The sequence below is a fragment of the Lygodium microphyllum genome, chromosome 24 (assembly GCF_053477565.2).
Source record: "Lygodium microphyllum isolate KBCC chromosome 24, Lygodium_microphyllum_v1.1.10, whole genome shotgun sequence".
Lineage (NCBI taxonomy): Eukaryota > Viridiplantae > Streptophyta > Polypodiopsida > Schizaeales > Lygodiaceae > Lygodium > Lygodium microphyllum.
The window spans coordinates 100,550,797-100,572,588 of NC_141158.1; the positions used below are offsets into that span (position 1 = coordinate 100,550,797).

Sequence of the window (21,792 nt, forward strand, 5' to 3'; positions counted from 1 at the left end):
ATTATACACACTAGTTAGTCTTGTAAACTTTTTAAATCCAAAATCTCAATTGTTCACTCATCTCCAAAGGAGCCTTAAAGTTTAGTTTTTGAAAGCATGTACTTATTTCCTAACAAAGTCATGTACTCATTTCAAAGGAAAGTGATGAAGTTAAATGTTTTTCAAATTGAAGGAAAAAGAGATAGAGATTCTTGTAACTCGAATGCATCTTCTCATGAAAGGTTCTCTTTTCAATTGTGATTGATTGGCACAGACCATACATAAAGTATTTTAAAAAAAGATAAAAATGATGTGTCTCTATCATAATGTAGGACGCTCCACTTTTGAACCTTGCCTTTTGAGTGTTGTGTGATGCCCTCACATAAAAAGCTTAATTTAAGGGTTGAAAAATCATGATTGTTATATTAAAGAAAAAGAGAAAAACATCCTTTATAGAAGTGGAAAATAATTGGACAATTGTGTATCACAATATAAACAAAAGCATTAAGTTCAACATATTTTCATATGAATATGAACATTTTGCTTTATTAGACTTGGAACTTCCAAGTGTGTGTTCATCCATGGGAAGAAAATCTCTAGTTACAAAGTAGAGACATTAATGTAGCTTGTATTGTATTAAGCATCTATTCATAAATTATCAAAGTTAACTAGCTAAAAGAATAACACTAACTACACACCCCACGCTCCCTCCAATCTAGAATAAGATTGGGACTTTACAAAAATGGGGTTGTTCTTGTGCAATTTAGCTCTATAAGCTAAGTCTTGTGTGATCGAACCAAAAGAATTGTGTAGATGTGGGTTACAAATGAGAATGGAGGGTTATGTTGTTGCCAAATGCTCAAACTTTGGTTGGAGACCATAAACGATGACTTCTTACTTGAAGCTCAACTTTCATTCAAAGGGCCTTTATTAGCCATTTCCTTATACCTGAGGAGTGATTCTTGTCTTTGAAGGCGAATTTGTTGGTTGAATCTAGAGATGAAGGACTCCACCTTCTTATTGAGCTCCTCTCGATTGATGGAAGGCTCGCGACGACGCAATCGTGAATGGGCATGTGGCTTGGTCTCCACCAAGGAGGAAGATGTGTTAACATTGGAAGTGTCTTGTAGGTTTTCAATAGATGATGATCTTGATGATATTTGTGCATGATGTCTATAGTGATGGGGTGCAAGACCATGCTTCTTCTCACATATAGCCCTCCATGTAGCATCTAAGGTGTCACCGGGGGTGGAGACACGCTTGGCAGGGCTGCGGGAGATGCGCAAGGGGCTATGAGAATGGGGGGAGGTGCGAGAGATACGCAAAGGGCTATAGGAACGGTCGCTTGGAGAGGCCCGAGAGAGCTGTTTTTTGTGTGTGAAACGGGCGGAGGGAAGGGGTCTGTCATGCATGGGTGCGAAGGGGCCTTGGGTGCTAGCAAGGAAAGGGGGGTTGGGGAGAATGAATTGGGAAAGGTGATGGGGTGATAGGCTGTCTACTTTTGATGATGAGGGGTTGGGAGGGTTCTCATAGGAAGGGGCATTAAGGAAGGCTTCCTCCTGCTCCTCCCTCTGGATCTTCACGCCTCTCTCACGACCACCATCATTATCATCATTATGGTCACCATCTATATCATCATGATATCCATCACTACCACCACCACTATCATCACTGTCACCACCATTATCATCGTGACCATCCTCTCGGAAGGGATGAGTAGTGGTGGATGACTGCACGCGCTGATGACGATGATGATCATCTACTTCCATGGCTTCTTCCATCCTGTGAGCTGGGGGAGAGAGAAAGGGAGCTGCTGAAGGGGGTGCTGATGATGATACTGATGCCGATGGCTGATGCTGATGATGGCCGTGGAGATGGACTGTGTCTAATGCCCTCGGAGATGCTACTTGCTGCTGGTGGCGATGGAGATGGGCCAGACCCACGATGGAGAAGATGAGGAGGTTGAGGAGAAGGAAAAGGTTGCGGGGAGTGAGGACCTGCTGCTGGAGGCGCGGGAGGAGCTCCGTGTATATGAGCCTCAGAGACGGCAGAGAGTAGGCGACCAGGAGCCACGCCAGGAGAGCACAAGTAAGAGATATGGCTGCCACAGAGAGAAGCTTCAGTACTGCCCAGCCCCAAGACGACGAAGAAGAGGAAGAGTGGCCTCTCGCTCTACTGTTGCTTCTCCTTCCTCCACGCCTCATCTTCGAATATGGCCTAGCCTTTACCCTTCGGCCTTGTGGGTGGGGGGGTGTGTGTGTTTGTGTGTGTGCGCGTCTCTCTCTCTCTCTCTCTCTCTCTCTCTCTCTCTCTCTCTCTTTCGTGTGTGGCGTATATATGGGTGATGCTTTACTAGTCAACAATCAAAAGGAAAATATAAAGAGGAACACTTTAACAAGAAGAGCGCACCATCATTGCCTAAAGGAGGCCAAGCCCACGCCACAGTGCCTAGCAGCCTTTCATGTCATTGTGGTACCCCCCCTTCCCTTTTACAACATCACATAATAAGCCCACCAGTACCACCACGCAACCCTTGGGGCCCTGAAGTTCAAACCTCAAGCGAACATCCTCTATGTCACTTACACTCTTAGTACCTGTGTATGTGTGTGTGTGTTGGGGGAGGGCATGCTCATGAGGCCACACATGATAGAAATTTTCAAAGGCAACCCAAAACATACGCCATAACATCTATAATCGATGGGGGGGATCGATCCATCACCTTGTCTTTGAAGGATCGAAGTTTCGAACCTAAGGGGTTTCTCAATGCTCAGAAAATCCTACTCCCCCCTTCTCCTCTTGAGCACCATCTTGAGGCAATGGCCTAGAATCCAAGTCTAATACTTGTTAGATAAGGCTTTTTCAAGCTTGGATAGATTTAATCATTCATCTTGTGAGCCTTTTGATGTTACAAAAATACCACCTATTTAAGAATTTCTTGTTTCTTTTTTAAGTTCACAATCCCTTGTGTGAAAACTCAACAAAAAGGAAAAACTCTTTTGTCCTCACATAGTACCTTAGATATTTTCTTCACAAAAGGAAAAACTCTTTTGTCCTCATATAGTGCCTTATATGTTTTCTTCACACCAACCCCTAGTGCTTTAGATCTCATTATCAACATTCTTGACTACCACATAAAACAAGAGGAGGTTGGCTCTCTTCTTTAGAAGTTAATCATAAGGTAAAAGTAAAGCCTCTCTCTCTCTCTCTCTCTCTCTCTCTCTCTCTCTCTCTCTCTCTCTCTCTCTCTAGCAAAGCTTAAATTCCTCACTATGTTAAAAGTATAAAAATTGCTTGTGCACCTAACACTTTTTATGGTTTGGCAAATGCAAAATTAGTTCCATGTTACTTTACCTGTCAAGTAAAAGGTATAACACAAGTTCTCAACATTTAGATCTAAGCCATTATTATCATGCACGATTACAACATTTAACATAGCTCTTAAAACAATAACATTAACATGACCATTAGTTATTCTTTTGCTTTGTCCATGGAATGCATATGATATGCACGTTATTACATAAGTTGTCATGGGATTCCTTGCCCATGGTTTAAAAATAAAACATTTATCCTTTACATGTATCACTTAGTCACTTGTATCCTAGACATGCTACATAAAGACTTGCCTAGTGCAATAAATCTTAAACACCTAAGTCCACCAGCATATGATATGGTGTAATAAAGATGGGGCTCTTTGCCTTAAAAATACAATAAAATCATCATGGGTCCTTGACAAGATGATTGATTTTGGTTACTTACTCTTATCCTTCCTTGCATTGCTTACATGAAGTTGCTACAAGTTCTGTAAGTCATGGAACATTAAACAAGAGAAATATGGTCAGAGCAGAAGACTTGGTAACTTCCCTTGGGATTATTTTCCTGAAGCCAATGATGTGGTTATGATATTCAAGAGTCCTAAGTGTATTAACAAGAAAAGTCACAAAGAAGATGGAGTTGACTAAGTTGGCTAAGTGTGGGACATTGTGTATGCCATAACCTTGCTTATGTGGCCTTGTTGTGGTTCATTTGAAAGACATGAACCTTCCGTCTTTTGCACTGCAATTTTCGAGCTTCCTCAGACTGAGAACAAGGTTACCATTGTAGAAGCTTGAAGAGAGGAGTATCAAGAAGCCTTCTTGACTTGATTATGAAAGTGGGCTGAAATAGGCAGCCCAAACAAAGTATTGTGGGAAGCAGCACATATACTTCTCTTCTTGAAGATTCATGATCAATCATTAGTCTTACATGACATTGATATGCTTGATGCAAGTTGACATTGCCTAAGCATTGTGAAAGGGGTATCAAGAGAGCATCTTGATTGCTCTATGTACATACTTGGGACTGAAATAGGTAGCCAATAACAGGGCAAACAAGGATAGTAGGATTTATTTCTTTTCTCCTACTTCTGCATGCTTATTGCAAGCTACCTATTGCTTGTTACATGCTCTTGAATATAGGAGCTTCTTTTGTGCTTTATCAAAGTGTCTTCTTGGAAGGTTGATGCCATGTATATGGCCTCAAATAGGCAGCCCACATAGTGATTTGTGGACAATAGGTCCTTTTTATTATCTATTTCTTCATACGATGTGATAAACGCTTGCATTTGGTTGATCTATGCACTCCGTGATAGGGGAAGTTTATGCTATCATCAGAGGTGAATCCCAAAAGATTATTGGGCTGATTTGGGGCTGATATCTTTAGCCATAATCAGAGATTTAGCTACATCAGTGATCTTTTAATTCATTTCTTGCTCTACAGAAGACATCTTGACAAGATATGCAAGTCTTATGTGCCCCTATGGCAGGGCAATGTTTGTAGATCATTCATAGATGCTTTGAGTTGGATTAAGAGGAGCTTTTTCTCTTTATTTCTTGGCTGAAGTAACCTATTCTTATTAGGAACTCTATTTGAAGCTATCTTGAAGCAAGTCTCTTTTGCTCTACAAGCTTGTATTGAACTCATAATCTTTTGTCCCTATCAGTCTACATTAAATGTAATCATGCAAAGTTGATTCATGCATTGGCATCATGTATGATTGATGGGATGAAGAGTTGTTTATGATACATGACAGCATATTGTACTTAAATACATATCTTGTGATTGCTCTTACAGTCAATAAAACAAGCTTGATTTGAGTCAGATCTTATGAGGTAATACTCTTGTGATCTTTGCTAAGATCATGCAGTTGGAAGCTCTATTAACATCTTTGAGAACTTGGCTTGAAACCTTCATCCCTTCTCTTATCTCTACTGTCTCTAGAGTCTAAACATTATTCTCTCTCAAACCCCTGTGGTTGACCATGAAGTTCCCCTTGAACCCTTAAACATTCACTAGAATCAACTTATCTCTTGAAGACACATCTCCATCTATGTTGTCCAGATTTCTTGCCAAACCCCTGTGGTGACCTTCAACCCTACGCACTACAACAATGTATTAAAAATTGATTGCTTCAAGGATAGGCTTGGTATATAATATTTTACCATTATCAAATTTGCATAATGATGATAGTATTTTAAAATGCTAAACTCTAATGTTTTATGTCATGGCTTAGAGACATTAGAACTTTTATTCTCATGACACAAAATTTTGGATCTAAGATAAGTTACTCCAACATGCTAGTACTTTGATATGTGATTCAACTAACATGCTTGAGCTTAGAGAACATATGGAAAAATTTAAAGAACAAAAAAAAGAGCTATTGGAATAGCACAAATCAAGATGATGGAGATACATGCACTTATACCTTTGGACTGACATTTGAATTTAAACTTGTTCTAGTTTGAGTCCCATTGATGTTCTCACATTAGCACAATGGGAGATTGTAATAGTTCCATGTGCCAAATACACCTTCGTTGAGCTTTTATATTTCTTACCAAATAACTATGATCTTTTATAGACATGATGAGGTAACACTGGTCTCTTGATGCTCTCAAATGCATTTGTGATATACCACAAACATCACCCAATAAACAATAGAGCAATGGAAAGATAATGCAACACCTAGTTTGTTTTCAAGTCATGGAGTAAAACAAAGTATTTGAATCACCATTATTTTGCAAATTAAAGTCTATGCCATTATTGAACTTTGGCCCTCAAATATTTGATTGTGTTTCTCTTTATGTAAAGTAAAATCTATAAACTGCTCATCAATATAATATTGAGATCTATCAACTACTTGTGTTACATACACTTCCACTTGAAAATTTGGATCCATGTTTTCATGTGACTAGCAAGATCTCTTGAATGACATTATGTGGCACATGTACATGTCGGCATATATATATATATATATATATATAAAAGAGGGGGGGGGGGGGGGGGGGGGGGACATCCTTAGAGCTATTGCAGTTGTTGGTAATATCTCATTGTGTGGAAAACTAGGCCAAGGGTTTAACATTCGTCGACCTATAATATCAGAACATGAAATACAAGAATTGAGATCTACATATATAAGGCCATTAGGTTAACCATTAGGCCAATTGATTAAGAAAAAAAAGAAATAAATTTTGTTTTCAATCCATAGATTGCAATTTCAAAGCACTAATCATGCAAGGCCTTCAATACATTGATTCTTACATATGAACAACTATTTATAGTGGGTGGTGTATGGTTGGTTATCAATTCAAAAAGTTTGGTGTTTTTTGGATCTTCCTTTTTAAGGTTTTCTTGAATATTCTATTTTCTCCTTCTTCATGTCACAATTATTTAAATGGGATACTATCATCATTTATTGCACGAAATTCCATTGTCACAACTATTTCAATTATATGTTCAACTTTAATTAGCAAGGTGGTATAGAAGGCCATTCTTTGCTCCATGGATATGGCATAACAATGCATGCATTCCAACACTCATAATGTGTTCCTTATAGGTAAATTTTTGTGCTTTTTATAAAAAGTGTTGTTGAGAAAATTTGGCTGAGAATATGGTCAGTCATGTAACATGCTACTCCAGTCAAGAAGTGGTCCCACTTAAGGTACAATTGAAAATGTCTCTTATTCCATTTCAACTATGCTGCCAAAAGAGTTTAATCCCAATGCAACAGAGGTTAATTCTAGTGGAGCATTAGAAGAAGAGGCAAATGTATTGAAGGAGCCTAACCTATATCCAAATATGTATGAGGCACATTTATAAGAGAAGTGGAAGGTGGAAGCAATTGACCTTTATGGATGCGGATGGAATTGAACATCATCTCAAAGTGGATACTAGTCTTTCTGAAGAGAAGCTAGTGGCCCTGCATGACCTATAGTGGGCTTGAACCTTAATGACACTATGGCTTCGTAGAGAACTCATATGATGCTCATGGCTCTTGGTGAAAAGGAAGCACACCCAGAGCTCTCACCACTACACTCCACTCTCAATGCATTGACCTTCATAATATCACTTTTTATGTGAGCTTGGCATCATCTTCCATGCTCATAATAGGTATGCTCTATTATAGCCATCATTTTTCCTCATGACAGTGTTTGATCATCATAAATATATATAAAATGCTAGTCATGGTGCAATGTTTGCAGATGGATGAATTTTTTATTGTGTCTTATGGGGAAGATAAACTGAGAAAGGGTAATAAGATAGGGATTTTTCTGTTTGGTCAACATTATTTTTCAAATCAAATGGCATATGTAGAGACATTATTGTAATTTATGAGCTACAAATTCTATACACAATAGAGAGCATCATAATTTTATTTTCTCCAAGTAGGATTAAAAGATAACAGTTGAAGTGTTCACAACCACAACAATTATAGGATTGGTTTTGATGTGTTGTGCATGATTCAAATAGGTAGCATTTGTAGTGCACTAAAAGAAAGTTTATAGCATTACATAATTTTTTGTAGTATAATTTGTGTAATTAATGAGGTACAATTTCTCTACACAATAAAATAGCAAGCATCATACTTTTCTTTTTTCCAAGTAGCATTAAAAGACAACAATTTACATGTTCACAACAACACTGATTGCATGGTTAGTTTTGATGAGTTCTGCATAGTTGCTAGCATATGTAATGCTCCAAAGGAAAGCTTGTAGCCCTTACATAACTTTCTTTTCATATAATGGGCATTTGTATATGTACCTACAATGAGAGGAAACATCAAACTCACTATATGCTACCTAGACTTTGTTATGCTAACCCTACTCACTTTAGTGAACTCTAAACATAAACATGTAAGAACTTACTTTACAAGTGAGTAACTTTCTATCTCTTTTCTTAGATTGAAGGGAAAATTTGACCATGATGAAGACTCGTAATAACGATAGCACATTCAAATACATTTACAACTCTGTGTGTGTGTGTGGTGGTGGGGTTGGTGGGGAGGCGCCCATCGTTGGACATTTACCTCAGTCTACTAACTTGATGTAGCTTTTCATCCTCTCTCCACCACTATGGATCTATGAGCATGCCAAAGCTTTGTAGTATATGGATGAACCATTGAAATGTTGGTGGAAGCATCTTAATACTATATATTTGGAAGAGAAAATTTCCTCTCAAATCAAGATTGTCACTACAACTTTGCTTGGGTAGTGCCTTGGTGATGGGCATCATCCTTGGAAAGCATGGCCTAGTTGGATCAAGTTTTGTATATCATGAACCAAATGTGAAATAATACTTTGGCACATGTGTGCTCATGCTTGCATGCACACACACACGCACGCATGTGTGTGCATGCACATATCTGTACGTGCATGTGTGCATGTGCATGTGTATGTATGCATGTGCATGTGTGCATGTGTGCATCCATGTGTGTGTGTGTGTGCATGTGCACGTGGACGTGCGTGTGCACGCACATGCGTGTACGTGCATGTGCATGCATGTGTGTGCATGTGCATGCATGCGCCTACGTGTATGCGTGCATCCGTGTGTGTGTGTGTGTGTGTGTGTGTGTGTGTGTGTGTGTGTGTGTGTGTGTGTGTGTGTGTGTGTGTGTGTGTGTGTGTGTGTGTGTGTGTGTGTGTGTGTGTGTGTGTGTGTGTGTGTGCGTGTGCGTGTGCGTGTGTGTGTGTGTGTGTGTGCGTGTGCGTGTGCGCGTGCGTGCGTGCGTGCGTGTGTGTGTGTGTGTGTGTCTGTGTGTGTGAAGCATTATTATATCTAAACTTTGGATCTTATCCTAAATCAAGTGGGAAAGTCTAATGATTTGTTGATAGTGACACATCAAAATATCAAAAGCAAGACAACAAATCTTACAAAGTAGGTACTCAACATGCTAGTGATCTTACCAACTTCCAAGAGATGTGTTTTATAAAAGACATAGACTCTCTTGCACCCCACTCATTTACAATGTGCATTCCAATGTGTACATTCTACATTTTACTTTCAAAACATAAATTCTAATATTTTAAATAGTGGCATGAGCTTTTTTTCAAGCTTTGAGAGAGCTTGGATGCTTAGTTTTGAAATTTGGTAAAAACCATGCCATTGCATAACATCATGTATCTTTAAGCATATAGACATAACAACCATAATTAGATTCTAGTTAAGCATACATACTCAAGAGTGATGCCAAGGCATGCAACAATTTAATAATGTTTAATGAGATGTGGATATTACTTTTTGGATTCCACTAAGGTTGTAATGTATGTAGGATTATGCATTTGAAGAAGCATCTAGTGCCAAATGGTCCCCAACTAAAGATTAACCGAATCTTTCAAATTTAAGGATTGAAACTTGTATTATTACATAAAAAATGTGGACAAATGACAATGTTGATGATCAGCTAGATGTGAGAGATGCATCGCATGATAAATTAGTTATAAAAATGCTCAATGATGCATTTATATGGTTTGATTAGATAAACTTTCGATACCACTATAGAGTAGTGCTTCCAACATCAAGGTGACACATTAATCACATTTTTACTTTTGTATATATGCATGTAACAAATAAATTACAAAAAATCATTGGATCTTTAAGAAAATCCAAGAGAATACCTCCTATTATCATGTGATCTCCCAAAAGTGTTTCTACCTCACTTTTTGTTAGTTTTGTAAAGTAGAGATGTGAAGAACATAGAGCAATTGCAGATTGCTCTCTTCAATGTGGCAATGTTATATAGTTCATGTAAGACTTTGAGCAATGGTAATAACCATAGCTTAGAATTATGCTTAACCATGCTATATGGTATGAGTTTCTTTGCAATTTATGTTGACTTGAAGGACAAGGATAACTAGTCATGATGATTTGAAACTACGAATCCTCTTCTCTTGCATAAACTTGGAAACGTGTCTAGAGATTAGGCAAGTTGGTGTGACTTGATAGAAACTTTACACTTTGGGAATGCCAATGTCATCTCTTGATCAACTCCTTATTCACTTTCAAATGTAGACTCAAAAGTAGAAACTTTAGATTTAGGGAATGAAAGTTTCATGATCTCTTGAACTATTCCTTATTCACTTTCAAAGTAGGCTGCCTTTGCTTTTGATCATTCAATCAAGTCAATGGATCAAGTCCACACATTGAGACGTAAGTCCTAGCCCCAAGGAAAAAGTGGAGATGGCTTATATTTGGTATTCTCAATTAATGATTTGACATTTGCTTTAAAAGAGTTTAGTTGATGTACGAAAGAAACTATCATCCATCAATCCCTTTTTTTTTTGTGGGGGTGGCAATGATAAATTTCTATTTTTGTTCCTTTCATGTAGTACCATGCCAAAGGTTTTTTAAAATATACATGGGCCAACTTCTTACTTGACATTAGTCCTAGTTGTTGGGATGGTTTGCTTTCTAGGAAAGTGAGGCAAAGGCCATAGAGATAGATTATTGATTAAAACTAAACAAACCAAATGCTTTTGGTAAGTAACACAATATTGTTTTCCAATACCTTCCATTTCTTTTTGGATTTTCAAAACATATGATGCAAGAGTAAAATTTTTAGGATCCAATGTAAAATATCATCAATGCCTTCTAGCCAAAATAGTTTTATGTTACAACAATGTTCTCCAATCACTAAATACATATTGTAGTTAGAATTTCCATCCAAATCCCCTATCATCCTCAAGAACTCAATGATCATTTTTGCTTTAGGCCATGGCAAGTAACACAGGATGGATCGTGCTTGGAAAGTAAGAATATTGTCCATGTGTTCTTACAAGATAATAAGGAACTTATTCACACATGATTTTTAGAATCAAAATATGTGATAACATTCCCCATATCAGTCATTCTCAAACCAGTAGCCCATTCATAAACTTCAAATGAAAACTAAAGTTGAAGGTTCACTTTCAATGTTCAAAATCCATCAATCAAGAGTCGAACAACAACAATTTAAACAAATTATTAGAAAATTCACTTTACTAAAGTAAAGCCAATTCGAAAAAAGATGAACAAAGTATAAGTACAAAATGGACACCCTTTTTATATGCCTTTACCTCTTTTGTGAGAGATTCCACTGGTCTCAAAAATTCAATTAGGGCCATCCTTTCCTCTCTTTTTATCAAAGTGCTATAAAGATTAGGCTAGACAGCTTGTTTCCTTTTTAAAACTTTTATAGAAAAAATGAAAGAGAGTATTGTATTAATGTTTAGATAACTACATAAAAAGGGAGTAAGTACATGCCAAGGCCTTGTTGCTTTCTCCCTTTCTCTCTCTCTTGAATTCCACCCATGAAGCCAGTTATGGCCCATACGTTTGTACAAGCCCCCAATTTTTCTAACAACACTCCCTAAAATAAGAAGATGTGTCCACTTATTGAGAAAGTACAACCAACCATAGCCAAATTGGGCCACTTCCTTCATTTCTTTAACATATTAATTATATGACTCCACACTAGCTCACTAAACTGAACACTATTAAAATATTTCCCAAGAGTGGTAGCTCAATTGGTTGGGGGGTGTGAGTTGTTCCAAGGCTTTGGTTCAAAACCCACAAGTGGGTGGCAATGCATCATCTTATCCCTTGGGACAATATACCTTTGAGTAATAAGGTTGGGTCTTTAACCACATCAATCATGAATTGATATGTCAAAGAAATGGGAGCAAAAGATTGGGTGTGCTCTTGCCTCAAAGATATGAAAATTGAATAAAATGTCATGTGAAAAGGAGCTACATTCCCTTCCAAAAGCTTGATCTAAGAAGTAACAAGTAGAATTTAACATGTAGGAAGAGAATAAATCAAGAGAATTGAATGAAAAGGTGATAGAGAAGACAATTTGAGATCATTACTTATTAGAAGACCAATAAAGTAAGACTTGTTGCAACCATGTTATCGAATAGTTAGTACAATAACAAAATATTGGAAACCCTTAAGGATGCACAAGAGGAGGACCCAATAATTTTAAGAAAATTTTGACATCATATGTTCAAGACTTAACATATTAGTCTTACAACTTTGCCTAAACAAGAGACATGTGGTGTCTATTGTCTTTCCTTTGTGGGTCACAAAAATGAATCACTAAAAACTTTAGTCCATAATCGCATGTGGAGCCTACTTGACTTTCTACTACATGAAATGTTCCAAAAAGTTATATGAATTGTTCTATGTAATGGTTAAAAGGACACTAGTGATACACGTTTTCATTGTATACTCAAATTATACACATAGTAAGGCTATTTCCAAATAATCATGATATACTTAAAATCATTCACAAGTAGGGTGTGAAAACTTAGGATTCTTGACATACATCAATCAAAAATTTAAAAATATGTGTAACAAAGCATGAAACTAATGTCAATGGTTTTAGGTTCCTTCTACATTGACAATTGCATTGACACCATCTTTAATGAATGATATTCTGTGTTAATCTCCATATGTCTAGAGGTAATTAGATGATCACATAGGTTTCCTATTTAGTTATATATATGACAACATTTCATTTGTTTGAGTACATAGTAAAACCTATACATAAAGTTAATATTTTATTATGATGGAAAATATCATTCCTTCCTATCAATATTGAACCAAACTCAAAATATGCATCTTCAACATTTTACAATACCCGCCACTATACACTACAGGTGGCGGGCACCTATCACCATCACTTTATTCTTTATTCTTTTAGTGACAATTTGAATAAAGGAAGGCCCGGTCCCACATTGTGACAATTCGAGTTCCCATTTGATCTCTCTCTTTCTTGCTCTTGCTCTCCCACCATAGCTCTTCCAAGCAAGGTTCAATCCTTCTCACCTTTTAACTGGTATCAAAGCATGGATTCATGACTACTCAAGCTTAGTTCGTGGCATCTTCAGCTTCCTATTGATTACCTACACTCATTGGGTCTCCTTCCTGGCAACCATAGCCAACTCTCTCAAGCTCTCGTCACTCCCCGGCTTCCCAAGCACCTACCCAGACCCTTTGGGCACCCTCAGGGCATTGCATCACAAGTTTCTTCTTCATTTGTTTTAGGGTTTCATTGAAGTTTACAGGTACAGTAGGGTTTGCAAGATCAGGGGTAGCCATAGCTCCCACCATTGGAGCTTGTTCCCACCATATCTTGTTGCATGAAGCCTTTGTAGGCTACCTTGGCTTGAACTAGGCCTTCATTGGCTCAAGGTTGAGCCCTCTTCCACTTGGTGTAGCCTTAGCAGGAGCAGTAGAAGCCATCAACAAATCAATGTGATTTGCGCCTAATCTACAAGCCCCTTAGACAACTCATCTCCCACTTGTTGAAGTTCATGTCTTGCTCCTAGATCATTGTGGCACCCTTGGCAATGATGCTTAACATGCTTTGAAGCCTCTCAATCCTTGGACATTGATGTGAGGTCCTGCAGCACTATTTTGAAACAATTTACAGCAACTTACAGACACTAAATGTCAATGCTACACTAGCAGTTAATGACTATGCTTGTTTGGAGCTTCTTAGTTAAGCGGTTTGATGCCTATTCATGACTGATTGTTGGGAAATGCAAGACACATATTTTGCCATGATCTTGGACTGATTTTTTGGCTGAAACATCTCATTTTTGAACAATAAATCACTATTGTACAACAATGAGGTGGGCTGAAGCCTATTACTTCATGTTTTCCTATGCCTCTTGGAATCGGGACATGTTTTGGAGATGTACTTTGATGTATTGATCATCGGAGATGGACTTTGAGCTTGATATTGATTCGAAACATTGGTTGAGCTTGATCTCGCTTCGCATAGCATTTGGATCTCCATCTTTGATGTACTTATGGCATATACTTCACTTATGTCTTGGCCAAGGTCTCGACATGCTTAGCCTATGCCACTACTACATGCCTGTTACATTGTCTGGAGTTGGATGCTATTGATCCTTGCTTTGGCTTGACATTTGATTGCCTAGAGCTTACTTTGGCTATTTCTTTGCTTGCCAAAGTTACAGTTTGGATGTACTTGATGTCTATGGATGCTATGCATGGATGCTGCACAGCCTTTATGCTCATAATGTCTTATTGATACTTAATCTTGGATCTTCTGTCATCGGTGCTACCATATGCCCTTTTTGAGCTTTTGTGCTTGATATTTATGGCTTTTGTGCCACTAGCAGTGTCTTTGGATGCTTGACAGACATTGAGTAGGTGGTTTATGCTACTTGAGCATTCTAATAATTGAGACTGGGATCTTCACTTGGATGTTGCATGGTTGATATGCGTGGTCCTCACATATGTACTTGGGCTGATTTGGGCTTTGCATTCCCTGAGCATACACCTATTTGTGCCAGGTCTTGCCAGTGTTGTGTACACTTTTCCCTATTACACAGGGGGTGTGTTAGCTTACTAACGGATTCATTTGGCATACTTGGGTGTTTCCTCGATGTCCCTATGAATGTCACTTGTTGATTTATGCCCGCTTGATGTCAATTATGCTTTGACAATCAATGGTTGACTTGGTGCATTCATGTAGTTCTTGTGATGCTATGCCATTGTTTGAGGTTCACTCTATTTATATGCAATGCTGCTTGCTTTTAGATTCTGGTGCTTCATTTCATGTTACACCATGCCGTGAGTAGTTCCACTCCTATCACACTATCTCTGGTTCAGTTCACTTATGTGATGACAAGTCACTTGGTATTGTTGGCATTGGGGATGTACGATTGCAGTCCTCTACTGGCTGCACTTTTTTGTTACAGGATGTAAATCATGTACCTGCGCTTACACACAATCTCATGTCTGTAGCAAGGTAGCTTCATGATGTTGGGTTTCATGTCTTTTTTGGGGATTCTACCTAGAAGATCACACGTGGAAGACTTGTGCTTGCTAGAGGTGCCAAGGCTAGCATCCTCTATCCTCTTGTAGTTGATGGGTCCTCTATTGACCATGTTTTGTCAGTGGGTTCCATCCCACATGTATCTCGTTGGCATGCCCGTTTAGGCCATATGTCTTTGAAGGGAATGAAAATGCTTTCTGGTTTGCAGTACTTACGTCCCCTTGGCTATTCATGTTTTGATTCATGTGAGCATTGTCTTTATGGAAGACAGACTAGGAATATGCATAAGAAGTTTGGTAGGACACTCATGGGTGAGCCCTTGGCATTAGTACATTCGGATGTCTGTGGGCCCATGCCCTCTCAATCTATGGGTGTTGCAAAGTATTCTGTGATGTTTATTGACAAATTTTTGCATAAAGTTTGGGGTTATCCCATTAATGGGCTTATCCCATTAAGCTTAAGTTAGATGTCTTAACTATGTTTCAGAGATGGCTTGCATTGGTTGAGAACTAGACTATGCATAGGCTGAAATGCCTTCGAACTAACAATGGGGGAGAATATGTGTCACGTGCCAGTTGACCACCCCCTATACCCCACCCCAGAATGGGGGAGAATATGCGTATTAAGTATTAGTTGACCACCCCCCATACCCCACCCCAGAATGGTTTGGTTGACTAGATGAATAGAACCATCCAGGAGTGTGTACGAAGTATGTTTAGCCATGCAGAACTACCACAGAGCTTTTGGGCTAACGTAGTCAGTATAACTGTGCATATCATAAATAGATCACCTTCCAGTGGTTTGGATTTCCAGGTTGCAAAGGAGATATGGATAGGGAAACATCTACCTTATGCGCATCTACGTGTCTTTGGATGTGAGGCATTCTGCCATGTGCCCAAGGACAAGTGTAGTAAGCTCAATCCTAAGAGTGTCAAATGCATTTTCCTTGGCTATGGAGATGTAGGCGAGATGGGCTATCGCCTCTGGGATCCGTAGGCGCACAGAAGGTCATCCACAGCCATGATGTAGTCTTCCATGAAGACAAGATGCATAGATAGCCTGAGAAGGTGGTAGAGATACGTAGGGTTATATTCCAGGAGGAGCCATGTGCTTCAATACAGCCTGCATAGCTGGATTGTGAGCCTAGAGCAGCCGTTGGTACACATGGCCAGGATGTTGTACAAGCAGCAGAGCCTACCAGGAGATGATCTACTAGGGATAGACGTCCACCTTATAGATTTGAGCCCTCAATGCATTATGTCTTGGTTATAGATGTAGGAGAGCCGCACACCTATGATGAGACTATGTGTAGGGGTGACAATCACTCTTGGGAGAGGGCTATGCAATCTGAGATAGACTCCTTGCATAATAATATGACTTGGGATTTGAATCCCTTGCCTGCTGGCAAGAAGGCTCTGCATGCAAGTGGGTGTACAAGCTGAAAGCTCGGGTAACTTACTCATGAATATATGTGCACATCATGTGGGTTCAAAATAATGTATTTTTAAAATACCATTTTTATACATTTTTTACATACAGAAGGGTGTAATATAAAGGGGTTGTTTCAAAATTGAATAGAAAAGGATTATGTTTTATTTAGGAAAAATTCACGCATAATGATATTTATAAATAGGCTATGAACGCACGTGACGTAGAGGATATACATATAGTAACTTCCTCGAGCTGAAAAGTATCCCTAGACACCCCAAGCCATCTTATAAGGCAAGACTTGTTGCTAAGGGTTTTAAACAGGAGCATGGAGTTGACTTTGATGAAGTATTTTCTACTCTAGTTAAGATGACTATGCTACGCTTGGTTTTGGCCTTAGTCGTACAGCTTGACTTAGACATGTATCAGATGGATGTCAAGACTGCATTTTCACATGGGGATTTGCATGATGAGATATACATGGAGTAGCCTAAGGGCTTTGTAGAACCTGGTAGGGAGCACCTAGTGTGCAAGTTGAAGAAAATACTTTATGGCTTGAAGCAAGCACCTAGGGAGTGGTATTATAAGTTTGATGCCTTTATGTAGTCATAGGACTATGGTAGAAGTACTATGGATCCGTGTCTTTACACAAAGAAAGTCTGTGATGGCTCATTGCTTATTTCAATCTTTTACGTGGATGATATGCTAATAGCAAGGAAAGCTCATGATGAGATGGATGCTCTTAAATCTCAATTAAAGAAGAGCTTTGAGATGAAGGATTTGAGACAGGCCTCTCACATTCTCGGTATGTGAATTATGCGTGATAGGTATCAGGGACTACTCTACCTCTCACAAAGACTCACAGAGAGAGTACATTCATAAAGTCCTTGAGCATTTCAGCATGTAGGACATGAATCCTATTGGCTGTCCATTGCCTTCTTATATCAAGGACTCACAAGCCGATTCTCCGCAAACAAATGAGCAAAGGGCCGACATGGTCAAGATCCCTTATGCATCAGCGATGGGCAATTTGATGCATACCATGATAGCCACTCGTACAAATATTGCCTTTGCAGTTGGTGTTGTGGCACGCTGTATGGCTACACTTGGCAAAAAGCATTGGGATGCCATGAAGGGTATCATGAGATACTTGAAGGGCACAACAGATATGTGTATTTTCTATGGCAACTAGGATACATGAGTTGTGGGATACACAAACTCTAATTATGTAGGACATGTAGATAGTAGGAAGTTCACATTTGGCCATGTATTCACCTATGCTGAAGGTGCTATCTCTTGGATATCTAGGGTTCAGAAGTGTATAGTTTTCTCTACCACTGAGGCAAAGTATGTTTTAGCCACTGAGGCTTGCAAGGAAGCCATATGGTTGGGTTGTTTGGTTCATGACCTTGGGATTGATGCCATACCTACGCTGCATTCAAATTCTATGAGTGCTATTCACCTAGCCAAGAATTCGATCTTCCATGCGAAGACAAAACACATTGAGGTGAGGTATCACTTCATACATGGGGTCGTGGAGGATAGGTTTGTTGACCTTGTAAAGATCTCCATTGATGAAAATCTTGCAGATCTGCTTACGAAAAGCCTCACTACAAACCGCTTTGCCTTCCTCAAGAGATTGATGAGCATTAGATGAGACGGCATTTTTCCTCATCCTATTGCACATGTGTACATTATATTATCTTTTATTTTTTCTTTTCACTCCTCACTAGGGAAAATTCACCTTTAAGTGGGAGGCTATTGGGGATAAAGGCGCCTCCGCCTAGCTGCCTGTGTATTACTACACTGACAGTACTCACCACTGCACACTACAGGTGCTGAACGCCCATCACCGTCACTTTATTCTTCATTCTTTTAGTGACAGTTTGAATAAAGGAAGGCCCGATCACACATTGTGACTGTTGGAGTTCCCATTTGGTCTCTCTCTCTCTCTTTCTTGCTCTGCTCTCCCACCATAGCTCTTCCAAGCAAGCCTCGATCCTTCTCACCTTTCACAATGTCTTTCATCAATTGATATGAGAAGTATGCTTGTCTTTGATATTGATATAGCAACTTACCTATAATCTCAAAGAATGCATTCTCACTTTTGCCCCTTTGAAGAAAGGCCTTAGGTGAAATGGCATGTGAGCTAAAAGATTAATCAATCGTTATTTCTCTTATTCATGTGATATGATTGACCTGATCTTACTTAAGTTTATTTCAGTGTGTTTTTGGAGAGTTGTCGAAACCCTTGAAAGTTCAAGGTTGTTACTTAGACAAATATTCAATTCTGCATTCTTATTAGAATTAAATATACACACGTGTCTAAAATACTATTTGTCGACTATCAAGGGTAATTCTAGCTTACCTTCTTTGCATATCTCCTTTTGCACTTTTTTCCCATTTTGACCTCATTTTCAAGGCACATCATGCTTATGCAAAATTTGACTCTAAAGTGTTCTACATGATTAGAAGTATTTACATTTTTCTAGTCTATATTCATTTGCATAGGAATTGGCTCAAAGGAGGTCAAGATGCTATTTGAAAATAAGACAACATCACTATATATAGATATATATATATAATCATATTTGTAATACTTTTGTTGAATGTACCCTATCACCTATAGTAGAGAGAACTTGGCACAAGGATATAGGTGCTTGCAACACTACAATCATCAATTAGAATATTGACTTACCAAAATAAGCATGTAAGTAGTATGGAGGTCTATCATTTTCATATGCAAACTTGTCATTCACAAACAAACCTTGCCACCATTTTCTTCTATTTTTAAATGAAAATTTATAGTTCATTCAAGTAATTACATCATGAAAATTTATATTGCTTTCAAGTAATCACATCATGCTTTAAACGATACAAGCTACTTTTTAAGCAAGTTGGCAACATCCTAAAGGTCCTAGCCTTCTTACCTGATATAACAACAATAGTGTGCTTCAATGGTCCAAGATTCCTTTGCTCCTATACACAAAAAGAACATTATTACTACATAGCCAAACATATTAGCTCTTTTGATAGCCCAAAATTTGTAGTGTCCAACATTAACGCTCCCTTTGTCTCCCAATAATACTTGCTTTAGTTGGTGTTTTGGTGAAGCCCATTTCTTTCATTGATATCATTAACTTATTCTAGCATCTTCCCTATTGAAAGATATGCTTAACTGATTTCTTAAACCTTTGATGGAAGGGGTATATAGGTGACGCTTCAAAATATTGAAATGTCAAAATGTTAGAATTAATTTCCTAAATATTTCAGCATACTATACCTTTGTCAGAATTGTGATTTCCCTTTCTTTTTGCTACCTTGCAATATTCACATTTTTTGGTTCCATCCCTATTTATATTTTACAATTAACATTACCCCCCTCTCTCACCAAAGAGAGTGGTGGTGGTTAACATTGCTCTCTATGGGTGTTGGAATTGCTTGGAACATCAGATGTCAAGCAAGATGTTGTGGCTGGAATTAGATGAGTTCTTAAGAGTAGGATATGTTGTTGCTAGAATACTTGGATTTGGATGAAATGGTCGCGAACTTGGTCAAGATGGAGGTCATTTTCTTAGGGTAGAAATTGCAAAGCATTCAATTCACTTGTACTTACAAGAAAAAAACCCATTGTGCCCTCTCCCTAGGGGGAGTGCTAGTTTCTTTTGCATATAGGAAATATGTTGATGTATTGAGATATAGGTCAAGGAAAGCCTTGGAGTGTTGTCCCACACTTGAGGACCCAATCCATGTATAGATTCAAATGTAGTTACAATTTGAATGCACATGCTCACGTGAGTTATAGAAGACAACTTTAGGGCTTCTATTCATCAATCCTTGATGAGACCAGGTGCTAGTTGATGGATAAGTGATGGAAAGTCTTGTTATTGATGAGAGATAGCCATGTTAGAATAATCATGAGGGAATCTTGAGGTAATTGAGTAGAGTAGGTCTTATGGTCATGGAGACCAAAAGTATGGGTCTCTTACAATCCATTCTTCAATAGAGTTTATAGTGTCATGTGTGGCGATAGCACTTGGCCCACCTCTACAAACATTACATGAGTTTTGAGGTCTCAAAAATTCCTTTTAGGAGATAGAAAGAGAGTGATCTAGACCAACAGGAGCAAAGCCTCCGTAACGAAGCTTCTATTTTTGAAAAGGTAAAAATTTATTTTACAAAAAGATTCTATTTTTGAAAAGGTAAAAAATTATTTTACAAAAAGATATGTGTATAATAATATTGCAAATTTATATTATCAATATCTATTTTCAGCCTCTTATATTCGTGATTATGACATTCTTTGCATTAATTATATATAGTCCCAGCCACTTTTATTTAATGATATTCTTGAATTAATGATAATGACAGGTTTACTGTAAATTCAAATTAGTAAAAATCTTGGCACATATTCTTTTCCCTCATTTCTTTTGTCCCTCTCGTGTTTTTCCCTCCTTTGTGGTAGCCTAGTCCTCTCTCTCTCTCTCTCTCTCTCTCTCTCTCTCTCTCTCTCTCTCTCTCTCTCTCTCTCTCTCTCTCTCTCTCTCTCTCTCTCTCATGTATGTATGTGTGCGCACACACACACGTGCGCACTATGGATACATAAATTTGACCTTCAACCAGGCATCTAAGCTCCCAAATCACATCCATATTAGTGTTTAACTCATTCCAAAAAGATAGAAGATGGATTCCTATAATCATTAGCAAAGGCAATTGGATCACCATGCAACATGAAAAACGTGGGAAAAGGTGAAGATATGAGAGCTCGTTCATCTCTATTTGGAAGGATAGAATCTGAGATTTCAAGCTTGGAGTAAATAAGAATAGTATAAAATAGGTTCTAGTGCAACATGTGTTTATGCATAGAGAGCTATATTTGGAACCTGGAAGTTCAAATCTTCCAATGCATTAACCAAATTGTAAGGATTTGATTCTTAAATTATTTCTTTTCTTGAACTTGGTTTAAGATCTTCCATTATAACATTTGTTGATTTGTAGATGTCTATCCCTATAATCTTGAGGAATGGCAACCGGTCGAGTCTATTGTTGATGTGATTGATGTGATGCATGGCTTGACTGGAGAAGAGATGTACAAAGGTAGAAAGAAGACAGAGCTTGCAGAGAATGGAATATTCTTCTATGACCATTCTTATATTGTCCCCATGCAGCGTAGCCCATGGGGATCAATATCCCCCTTTCTTTCCCAAATTTTTCAAGCTTTGAGTGGCCTTTGCCAGCTACTAGTAAGGGCTATAGATGTAAAATATTTTCTAAGATACAGAGAG

General features: G+C 38.4%; 1 protein-coding gene across 1 annotated transcript; it reads right to left on the minus strand.

The window, feature by feature from the left end:
* Positions 1 to 486: 486 nt before the first annotated feature.
* LOC148015451 (uncharacterized) lies at positions 487 to 2,299 on the minus strand. The gene has a single exon (XM_087665917.1). The coding sequence runs from the start codon at positions 2,181 to 2,183 to the stop codon at positions 885 to 887; it is 1,299 nt and encodes a 432-aa protein (XP_087522043.1). The 5' UTR covers positions 2,184 to 2,299; the 3' UTR covers positions 487 to 884.
* Positions 2,300 to 21,792: the final 19,493 nt, after the last annotated feature.